This window comes from Cibotium barometz, chromosome 28 (genome assembly GCF_041138505.1).
Source record: "Cibotium barometz isolate CiBa-2024 chromosome 28, ASM4113850v1, whole genome shotgun sequence".
NCBI classification, from domain to species: Eukaryota; Viridiplantae; Streptophyta; class Polypodiopsida; order Cyatheales; family Cibotiaceae; genus Cibotium; species Cibotium barometz.
This window is the reverse complement of record NC_141073.1, coordinates 51,716,300-51,727,838: the sequence shown is the minus strand read 5'-3', so window position 1 is coordinate 51,727,838 and position 11,539 is coordinate 51,716,300. Positions and strand designations below refer to the sequence as shown.

The 11,539-nt window shown below is 36.9% G+C and overlaps 1 protein-coding gene across 1 annotated transcript; it reads right to left on the bottom strand.

Moving 5' to 3' along the window:
* Positions 1–9,037: 9,037 nt before the first annotated feature.
* LOC147622910 (uncharacterized) lies at positions 9,038–10,266 on the bottom strand. The gene is made up of 4 exons (XM_086822721.1): positions 9,987–10,266; positions 9,741–9,854; positions 9,423–9,590; positions 9,038–9,335 (listed from the first exon to the last, which is right to left on the bottom strand). The coding sequence occupies exons 1-4, from the start codon at positions 10,134–10,136 to the stop codon at positions 9,081–9,083; spliced, it is 687 nt and encodes a 228-aa protein (XP_086678847.1). The 5' UTR covers positions 10,137–10,266; the 3' UTR covers positions 9,038–9,080.
* Positions 10,267–11,539: the final 1,273 nt, after the last annotated feature.

The window sequence follows — 11,539 nt, the reverse complement described above, 5'->3', positions numbered from 1 at the left end:
CCCTTAGAAATCATTCGCATAGGGCGCACTCCATGCTCAATCCTTCCATTAAAATGTCTTTCTTGTTCTTCAATCGCAATATGTGTCCTTTAGGTAGAAATCTTCTATGTCAGAGATATATATTCTTGCTGAGATTCTTGCTATATTTTGATCATAGCCAATCCCCGCATGGTGGACATGCCTTGTAACCCTTTGTTGGATAGACCTACAAACAATCGTAGTCTTAGTTCAATTGTTATTCAACGTCACTTTCAAATCCAAACAAAGTAATTCTAGTCATGTACCTGAAGAATAATCGTAATAAGCAGGATAGTCATGATGAATAGTCCATGCTAGAATGTCATGAACCTCAAAGTTTTCTTGGCCTATAAGCTTGGACACGTTAAGCACTTTATCCCTTTTCATATTTGTTGTAGATCTTGATGAGGCGCTTGGAACACATTGAAGTCTTTGACTTGTCATTTTCTTGCATCAAAGTGTTGTATTGAGTTAGAGTTTTCAAGAAGTATAAGCATATCGGGTAAATAAAAATTTCAGATCATGTTGCTTAACATGTACTTGGAATTAGTAAACTCAATATTGGATGCTCCTTTTTGATGCACATGAATGGTGGTAGGTTGTAATTGATAAGCACTACCAACCAAGTTGCCACTTGCTTGATCTATGTGAAAATGGATTAAAGTTTTAAGTAACGAGGTTCTATCAATGTGCTTAAAAGCTTCATAGTAAGAAGGAATACATAGGATCCCATCTATGCTCAGATTCTTTACTGCCCAGTCCATAAGCTTTGATATCTTCAGGCTTCAAAATAGGTACTCTATTTGTGGGGATAATGGAAAATTTCTTAGAGCCTTATAAGGAATGAGTGTTGCTCTCTCCTTAAAATGTGAAGCACCACATTTGGGATAGAGAACAGAGTTTTGATGCATGCATGGATCATTTCGTAGTCAAGTCCAAGACTCACCATCATCTTTCATGCCTTGTTCCTTGTTTTGGGGATAGTGCTATCGGAGGCGGTAGAATCTTACTAGAAAGTAATCTTACAACAACAGTTTATTAGGAAAACATACCCTATCACTTAGCATCCATGTATATGATGCACTTATGTTAGTAATGTTGAGCTGATACATTGCTCTAGGAGCAGCAAGCCTGGAGTTTTAGGATGAGGAAGGTCACAGACAATCTCATCATAGAAGAACCCTCATAGACCTTTGTGAGTGATTCTTTTCAGACATATTTTTCATGAGGATCACTGTCATCTGTGTATTACTCTGAAACCAATCATTAAGAAATCCAATCATGCCATCAGCATCATGCTCCGCATCGTCAGGTTGCTCTGTTTGCCATGCATATTGCTCTCTTAACCTTTGAAAAGTACTAGAATCTCGTTCTCTAAGAACCTACATACACTTTACTGATAATCGAGAGTGACCTTGATGATATAAGGGCACATCCTCTAAAATATCATAGTCTAGGACATGTGATCCAATGTGAAATAGATAATCATAAAGATAGAATAATTCATAATAAGACAAGTGACAAGTGACAACAAAGTAATAAGACAAGTGACAATAAATCACGAGAAAACACATTTGCAAAGTCTCATCAAATTTTGATATCATGTACACATGGTGTTTCAAAGCCCGTGTTACAAATGACATGTGTACTAAAAATGTTTTAGATATGTCTATTCTCTGTGGAGCTGGCGGTCACCTACGCCAACCATACTTCACTAGAAACTCCTCACTAGCACACAACGATCTAATAGCATTGACTACAATATATCTAGGCACATCTCTACACATGTGCACTAGCTCATGACCATTAGCACACTCCACAAAAGTACAATTAGTTCTTTCATTCCTCCCTTTGCTCTACTGTTGATTATCCCCAATATATTTCCTTGAGTGTGAGGCATGCCATCAATATACAATCTCTCTAATTTGTTATGGGTAATGTCTCTTTCTAGCAAGAGAGACAGCATTAGCAGATAGCCCATATGTGGTCATACTCCTGATGTAGTGAGTAAGTTGATGTCATGGACCCCATGAATAGATAGGTCCACAAAATGTTGCAAGAGTGACCTCAGAGTTAACTAGGACATGAAAATCATGTGCAATAAAAATACCTCAACCCCCGCCCTAGCAATCGTGGATGGCGTAATCACATAGTGAGCACCCCAAAAGCTAAAAAAACCTCTCCATCAGTTAGAAGTGATGCTCCCACAACTAGCAACCAGAATACCGATTGTATGTCTCTATGAGAGCTAGTACACAACTAGGTATGGAATGATCACCAGATGTCTCAAACTAAGACCCAAGATTTAATTGGTGCGCACGTGCCTCCATCTATAAACTGAAGAATAGCTTGACGGTGGCACGTGAAAAGAAGCATAGATCAATCAAGCCCATGAAAGCCATCATCATCATTCATAAAAAATATATACAAGTGGATTTTGCCATGATGGTTGTACCTAGATGCATGTGATATATCACTTTGTTTATCAAGATCATGGATATAGAATTTAAATGAGTCAATGTAGAATGCTTAGGAAAAGAAATATCACTTACCATAGGCTGATCCTGTTTCTCTAGTACCCATGCATCATGACATCTTCCAAACTATATCTCGTGAATATGGCATTGCCATCATGTCCATCGGTGACTGCCTCGAGAATTCACGCACCAACATGGAACTCTCTGCTCATAGTATGTATGTGCCTCATCAACTTCATGCTACATGGATCTAGAGGATAACGCAGAAGATGTCGATGAAGACGAGGACACACCTCCTCGCCCTATCCATAGGAGCTTGTAGGCATGCTGGAGGAGGTGGTGTAACGGTGGATGAGTAGAAACATTTTTTGCCATTGGAACAAAAGAAAATTTAGAGCAACTACTCATTAAAGTCAGCTATGTATGAGTTTGTAATGAAAGTGTATCCATAGCATGTTCAATTTTTCACTCATATGAACCTAGTAAGTATTATCTCTAGTTGTAATCTATATTTAGACTCATTGTTTGTTGCAACCTATGTCTATGTGACATGAAATTCAGTGACTTGATAGGCGAATGTTTCACAGGTCACAATTGTTGACACATGCATTTATTTTTTTCTCTAACTTCTTAGATGTGACTTCGAAATGTGTAGGAGATATTGCTCAGTTTTTGTTGCGGAGAATACTCGCCCCACTAGTATGCATCCTGCATCATCGTGGACGGCCTTTTGGTTATAGGTATATATTTTATCATATTTTTTATGCATAATGATCTTGATTTAATGTGTGTAGAAATCAGCTTAATGGAATGTACGAATGTGCACAAGGCTATTATATGTGTGAATGAGCATAAGGTTATTTTATGAATTATTTTTGTTGGCCACGTGCTAAATGGCTATACAAATTATTTATGCACGCTTGTGTATGGCGTCGTTATATTCCTATCACATAGGCTATAAGGGCTTTGATTATCTACACTTAGTGTATGAATTAGCTCTAGTGCTTGAGCTATTTTTGTAAAAAGTGGAAAAGTAAAGCCAAATTTTGTATGCACAACTATTAATAGCTCCTTGGGCTATTTATTGAATACAATTCTCAAAATACTCATGTCGTGGAAGTGGAGCTACATGCATGAGGGGGGAGATTGCACCCAATCTTCTGTTCTTTGATGTTATGCTTTTGAGTTATGCTTATAAGAATATGGCACAATGGAAAGAGATAGCAAGACAAAGCACAATAGACAATGCAATAGATACACAATGGAGAGAATTTAAAATTCGGATTATACCAAAGAGATACAAGTGATGGTACTATCCACTCGTGTGCTCTCAAGTAGAGCTTCGATGGCAATCTAGACAGACTCTGGATGGAGAATGTAGAAAGTGTAGAAGGGGGTGGATACTCACGAGCATTGGATACCTTAGCTCATGGAAACCATGTCCATATATAGTACTGTAGGTGGTAGACATGTATACAATTAGGGTGGTTACACTACGTAGACACGATCACCGCCCATATATCAAGAACGCGGCCCACCGACCATTGCCTACTAATGATGGACCTAGTATTCAAGGAAATATTCTAGGAAATATTCCTCATACTGTTGCCTGACCATCTTCTAACCATCATCAATGGTCACAATAATGACCCCATCGGCATCTAAGCCGGGGTTCCCACTAAAAACATATGCACCATGGCTACTCCTCATAATGGGAGCCTAACAAATGTGCATTATACATCAAAGTGAGATACATGTTGAGAGGCGGGCATTGACTATATACTAACAATGCTATGGTATCTTTGATTTATTTTTGTGATTTATTAATTTGTGGATATTTAATCAATTCTCCATGTACCTTGTCCTTGTAACAGTGGTATCAGAGCACGACAAATTCAAGTATTGAAATTGGTTCATGGAGACTTGAAGAAAAATTAAGAAATTAATTTTTCTCAAAGGTTATTTGCTTGGAGAAAAATTGAAGGCTTTTCAATAAATTCAAAATACTTGCACAAGAAGGAAGAATCTCTAAAAAGCCTATAGCAAGCATACAAAGACTTTGAGAAGGAAGAACCTCTAAAAAGCCTACAAGAGCATACAAAGACTTTGGAAAAAGAGAGAGTTCATTCAAAAATCTAAGAGATAAAGAAAGAGAAGATGTAGAAGACTATAGCAAGCATACAAAGACTTTGAGAAGGAAGAATCTCTAAAAAGCCTACAAGAAGTATACAAAGACTTTGGAAAAAGAGAGAGTTCATTCAAAAATCCAAGAGATAAAGAAAGAGAAGATGTAGAAGACCTTTGGGGGCAAAGAAGGCAAGGTTATGTGAATTTTTAAAGCCCTTGGATGTGATTGAAGATCAAAGGCAAGTTTTAAAGCCCTTGGATGTGATTGAAGATCAAAGGCAAGGAAAGAAGGTGGAAAACCACTCTCTGCACAAGACTAAAACCACCCTTCTTCTCTCAAAACCACCTTCCTCAGTTCAAATTCTCTCCATAATCCATCAGTATGGATGAAAACAGCTCTTTGAGGAGGTTATGGATCTCCTCTCAGAATTGCTAAACTCCTCTTGTGGTCAATTTCTATAATGGAGGGTTGATGATTTTTCTCTCGTTCTCAAACGAGGATTGTGATTTCTCTTATTATCAAGAAGGCAATTTTTTTAAATTTATTTCTCTAATTATCAATGTGGTGTGGCAACACAATTTTCTTAAATTCCCCCTCTCCAATCGGCGGGGCCAATGAACGGCGTTTATGGAGTAGCACAAAATTTCTTTTTTTCCTTGGTTTTTGATAGCGTTGGGCGCTTTTGGATGCTTGGAGCAGCTTGATACAGCAAGCTTATAAGTTTAATATTATATAACCAAACCAAAAAAATTCTTTAATTGGATTTTTTATCCCTTCTACACAGTGAATGGCAAATGCCAAAATACCCAATATCAATTTTTTTCTCCTCTTCTTCAATCGGCCAACAACAGTAGGAATCACCGAATTTTCTCTTATTTTCTCTCTTATGCGACCAGGCTATTTGCTGTAAGGGATATAAAAAGTTCCTTTTTATTATTATTATTATCCCAAAGCATTATAAGCTTTGCTAAGAAAGCTTATATTATAAGCTTTATGGTAACCTTTATGACATAACGCTTATCTTGAATACCATTCTTTTTTTAAAAAAAACTCAAAGAAGAAGAAGGGGACTCTACTCAAAGGAAGAATTCAGAATTTCCTAGAATTACAAAAAAAATGCACGGATTTCTTCATATTATTCGGAAGCCTCTTACAACGAATATTCTCGGGGGATTCACCTAAAAATATGTAAGTATAGCACATGAGTTCAAATGAAGGGGTTTTTCAATTCAAAATTTTAAGATAAATTACATAAATACATTTATAAAAGAGTTTTTTTTATCGATTTTGAAAAACTACCCGTCCATAAAAAAAAAGGGGCCATTTTTTTTGTGAAAAATTCACAGGTAAGGGGTTTCACGAGTTAAGCTTATGTGCTCTAGGTATGTATGGACACGTGTGTGCATTTAATTGGTGTCTTACCTCAACTCGAGTCACATCATGTCCCATCTACATGACACGATCCCAAAGTGAGCACCCGAATTGTAAAAAAACACAACAACCAGAGAATCATGTTGATTTTATGCTATCTATATATTAATAATATTACTATCATTGTAGATGTATATTCCATGCAAATTGAAGTAATTCTTAATATTTACTAGATCACAACAACAAATTCCTAGGTTGAGAAGAATGATCTATATAGGATTTATATTACATCTTGGCACTATATATTAATAATATTATTATCATTGCAGATGTATAAGGAATTCTTAATATTTACTAGATCACAATGACAAATTCCTAGGTTGAGAAGAATGATCTATATAGGAATTATATTTTGTCTCGGAACTATAACACATCGAGGGCACAACAACGTTTTTTAGCAGTGTTGTGGAAGGGGGAATGTCGAGTTTTTAATGCTGTGTTGAGTAAAAAAACATGCTGCTTAGCAGCGTTTTTTCGTTGCTTTGTAGCATTATTTTTCCTGCTAGAAATGTTGCTTAGCAATGAAAACACTGCTCAGCAGTATGGCCTGGAAAAAGTACTCCCACTTCTTTTGTCGCCATTCCTCTTTTGAATGCCCTAACCTTGATACCTTGGGTTTTCTTGCAGGTTTATGTCTAATCTATCACTTTCACCTCTCCTACCTTATCCTCCTCCTATCCTATCCACCTTAAGCTCAAGCAAGGTATGTCTTCTCTTTTCCTTCATCTCCTATGCAAATAAGCTTTCCATGAAAGCTTTCTTGTGAGTATTTTCCTTCTCTTTCCTCTTTCTTAAGTTTTTCTTTTCTCTAATTGAAGCTTAATCTTAACCCTAGCATCTACATAGAAACTGTAATAGAGAGCTTTCCATCAAAGCTCTCTATTAGGGTTTCTATGTAGAAGCTAGGGCTAGGGTTTAGCTTCCATGAAGGGGAAAAAAAGATTTAATAAGTTTTCTATGTTATGAAAAAAATATCATTAAGATTTCTATTAAGATTAGGGTTTTATATATACTTTCTATTAGGATTACTAATATTTTTTTTCTTAATTTGGTTTGATTTTATAGGTTAGGATTGGGATTAGGATTAATAATACTTTTTTTCTTTATTTAGTTTGATTTTATAGGTTATCCACACATACAAGCCTCATATATTAAGGTAAGAGATCTCTCTCGTTTATGTTCCTCTCTTATGCTTTTACATGTTATAAGGTTTGTAAGTTTTAGGGTTTTTAAGATTGTTTATTATTTTTTCTCCCCTGTATGGATAGCCTTTTGAGAGCTATGCTTCTCTCAAGAGGTAGCCATATGCCTTAGCCTCATGCATGAGGCTAATGCATAAAGCTCATGCATTAGCTATATGCATAAGCCTCATAAGGCTAGTGCATAAGCCTCATGCATGAGACTTATATGCATTAGCCATATGTATAAGACTCATGCATGAGGCTTGTACATAAGGTTTATGCAGCATGAGACTTGTGCATAAAGCCTCATGCTGCCTAAGCCTCATGTATAAAGCTTATGAATAATGCTTATTCATTAGCTATAAGCCTCATGCATGAGCCTTGTACATAAGGTTTATGCATGAATCTTATAAATAAGCCACATGCATGAGCCTTATGCATAAAGCCTCATGCCTAAGCCTCATGTATAAAGCTTATGCATGAGGCTTATGCATTAGCCATAAGCCTCTATGCATAGACTTTAGAGAACTATGAATCTCTCAAGAGGTGGCCATATGCCTCATTAATTTACGTTTACATGAGACTAATGCTACCTAAAGCTTATGAATGCATAAAGCTTATGAATTTGCCATATGAATAAGCCTCATGTATGAGGCTAGTGCATAAGCCTCATGCATGAGGCCTATACATTAGCCATATGCATAAGCCTCATGTATGCGGCTTATGCATTTAAAGGTTTATGCATGAGGCAGGAAAATGTTGGGTTTTCCTTTCCATTTTCTATTTCAATAGGAATTCCCTATATAGGTATTCATGAAAAGCCCCTTCTCTCTCTCTCTCTCTCTCTCCATCCATTTTCCTTTCTATTGTGTGGTTCATATAAAAGTAATAACAATATAAAAAGGGCTATTATTATAAAATATTACAATGGTTGGTAAAAAATTATCTATAAATGATATTTTATAAAAATATTAAGTAGAATATATGCATAATTCTATTAGAATAATATATTATATTTAGTTTTCAAATTTTGTATGACAATACAGTCTAATAGCTAATATAAAAATAAACATAATATTACTATAGTAAATAAAATTTAAATACATAATTAAAATTTAAAAACATAACAATTAAAAACTATTTTGTAATCTAATAGCTAATATAAAAATAAACATAATATTACTATAGTAAATAAAATATAAATACATAATTAAAATTTAAAAACATAACAATTTAAAACTATTTTTAGTCTTATAACGATCAAAAAATAAAATATAGGAATAATTTCTATTATAGAATAATATATGATATTTAGTTTTGAAATTTTGTATGACAATATAGTCTAATGGCTAATGTAAAAGTAACATGTAAATTTAAATATATAAATAGAAGCTAAATACATAAATAATTTATACTTGGATATAATAAACAATGTGTACAGATGAATCTCCGGCTCTCTCTCTCTCTCTCTCACACTCCTTAAACATGCACTGACAGGCACGACAACATCATCATTAACCACAACCACAAGAACGATGATGAGGACAACGACGACTGCAACAACAACCTCAACAAACAATAACAACATACCCTTGTAGAAAATTTGTTTGCGCACTTGTTTAAGTCTTGCATTGCGACATCTTAATTAGATGCCGTATAAGATGATGAAGAGGTAATAGAACAGAGCACGTAGTCTCATTATACATGGAACTCTTGATGAGTACTTGATATGAGAACGATATGAAATTAGCTGCCTCATGCCGGAGTAGTATTCCTTGATCTTGGTTGATTGGGCAGCTACTAGAGACAGCTGCTGCTTGAGATTTTCTTTCGGTGTTCTTATTATTAGGAAGCTGGAGTGAGGTCGTCGTTGTAGTATACATGAATGACTGGGATGTGATGGTCGGCGGGCAGTCCTAGTGATATGAAAAGGTGGGATTCATCTGGGACTCCATTCTCTGCAAGTGTCTTGTCCATGTTCAAGTCAGAGAAGATCTTGTCGTGGGCGGTGCTTATGCCCTTCCACGTATAACTCTTTGCGTGGGAGTTACGGCTCGCATAGCGCTCAAGGATTTGTCTGATGCTCTCCTCGCTAGGCACCTTAATTCAACACCATTCCCCAGTGTCAAACTATAATTATGCATTCCAAATTCCCTTAATTATGTCTGGACTCTGAGCAGTGCATACCTCTAACGGCGCTTCCAAGCCGGTAAGCACATTCTTTATGCGCACCAGGTGAGTGTTTCTGCTCACCCTTCCAATGATGTATTTGCTGTCCTTCCACCATGGCAATTCATGGCTACAATCCCAATCCGTCCGTGGGCTATCCGGCGGTGGTATATGTATGAATCTACCCTAACCACAACAGCATTGGAAAGTAAAGACGTGGAGAGCGAGGAAATCCATGCATAATCGTCGTGACACATATACATGTGCAGTCTAAATATGGGCCACCTTAGCCTTTACGATGCAGCGATTTGGCTACACATGAAGACATTACCAAACCTGAGGAGTATGATAGGTGGGGAGCTTGGTCATTGGATCAACACATGTTTTGACGTCGCCGGTTGCAGCGTCGAACCAATGGCTGATATCACCTCCGGCCTCCACGAGCAGGGGCTGCGAGATTAATTACAAGACGATCAATGAGGGTATTGTGATACGATCATTAAGAGCCTAATCAGCAGGCCGTGAGGTGGCCGATTCTCATCAAACCTAAGGTGCCGTTGGTTTAATTTATTAGTGATATACCTTGGCTAGATGGGGCGGCGGATTGGCAGAGAGAAGGTGCGAGATGTCAAGCACGTTGCCCATCACGATGACCCAGCAGTCGGAATGCAGGCAGTGCTCTCTCACCTCTGCCGCCGTGTACCATCCGCTGCTATTCCTGAGGCCAGGCATTATCGTTGCATTGGACAATTACTCTGATCTCTACGAACCAAGAAATTGGTCACCTGGCACCTGCTGCCAAAACATTAGAATAAATTAGCCCCACTTGTACAGGGGAGATGATTCATGCAGCATCTTGCGCCCGTTCTCTGTCCAAATCCTGAACCGTTATGCTGCGACCCCATTAGTATTACCGCAACCCGTTCACACATTTTGTGTGTAGTAGATCATCGCAAAAAAAAAACAAAACAAAACAAAACAATAGTGGACAAACTCCCAACTACATATACAAAACCGAAACAAGTGCTTAATTCACACTATCATTTTCTTTGTTACTCTCCCCCTTCCATGCATCCCTCATTTTCTTTGTTACTCTCCCCCTTCCATGCATCCCTTATAGAGATGGAGACATTCATAAAGGAATAAGCTGGATCTCCTATATCTATATATCTATATATATATATATATATATATATATAGAGAGAGAGAGAGAGAGAGAGAGAGAGAACGCAAAAGTGCATGCAGTTGATTGAGAGAAGTAATCAGCTACTAAGTGGTTTTCAAATTATCTAAATGGGCATTTTCGGATTTCCTACTAAGAAAGGTTTGAGTTGAATTCCTATTGAGAACATTTTTATATATATACAAACCTTACCTAACCTTAGATTTTACGACATATTCAATTAATGTGTGACATGTGGGTGCAAAACATTTCCTCTCTTTAGCTTTTCAACGGTTCTAGGGCAAGCTTAAAGTTTATAACACCGTGAGTTATTCCTTAGCTTCATCGTTTACTAGTAAAGTAAATACATAAGGATGTCTATAGGTGATAAGACTATGCTTGTCTACCCATAATTGAGTTCCTTAGCTCCATTTTGTAAGGACATTTGGACTCAAAAAGGGGCCCTCGAACAAATTCCATGTCAGTAGCTATTTGTTAAAAAAATGGGCTGATGGTTAAACTTTTTGCAAATCAAATCAAAATTTGTCAAAGATTATAGATTGGGAATCTACTCTTTGAATGATATATAGCATGATTGGTGATTTTGCATATCCAAATAGGTGATGATGTGGCATTATAACATCATCACCAATTTGGGAACTTCTTAAATATGTAAAATCGCCCATCAATGATGTATATCATCAGAAAGATCTTGAAGAGTAGATTTCTAATCTACAATCTCTGACAAATCACTACAACACACCACCTCCGTAGTGATGCCTATTTTCGTTGCTACTACACGTGTAACTTTAGGCGTCGCTATGGTGCATTGCTTATGTGACACCCATAGCAAGACGTCTAGATGTCGCTGAAGTGCTTAAAGGGCATCGCTTAAGCTATGCCTGTAGCATGGCTTAAATGACGCCTACTGCATGGGAGTCAATTAAAGACGATCCATTCAATGCATCGTTGA

Excerpts from the sequence above, each read along its gene's own strand:
- LOC147622910 (XM_086822721.1), bottom strand. The coding sequence starts at position 10,136 with ATGCCTGGCCTCAGGAATAGCAGCGGATGGTACACGGCGGCAGAGGTG. Across the intron at positions 9,855-9,986 it reads CGCCGCCCCATCTAGCCAAG|CCCCTGCTCGTGGAGGCCGG; the intron begins GTATATCACTAA and ends TTAATCTCGCAG. Across the intron at positions 9,591-9,740 it reads CCACCTATCATACTCCTCAG|GGTAGATTCATACATATACC; the intron begins GTTTGGTAATGT and ends TGTTGTGGTTAG.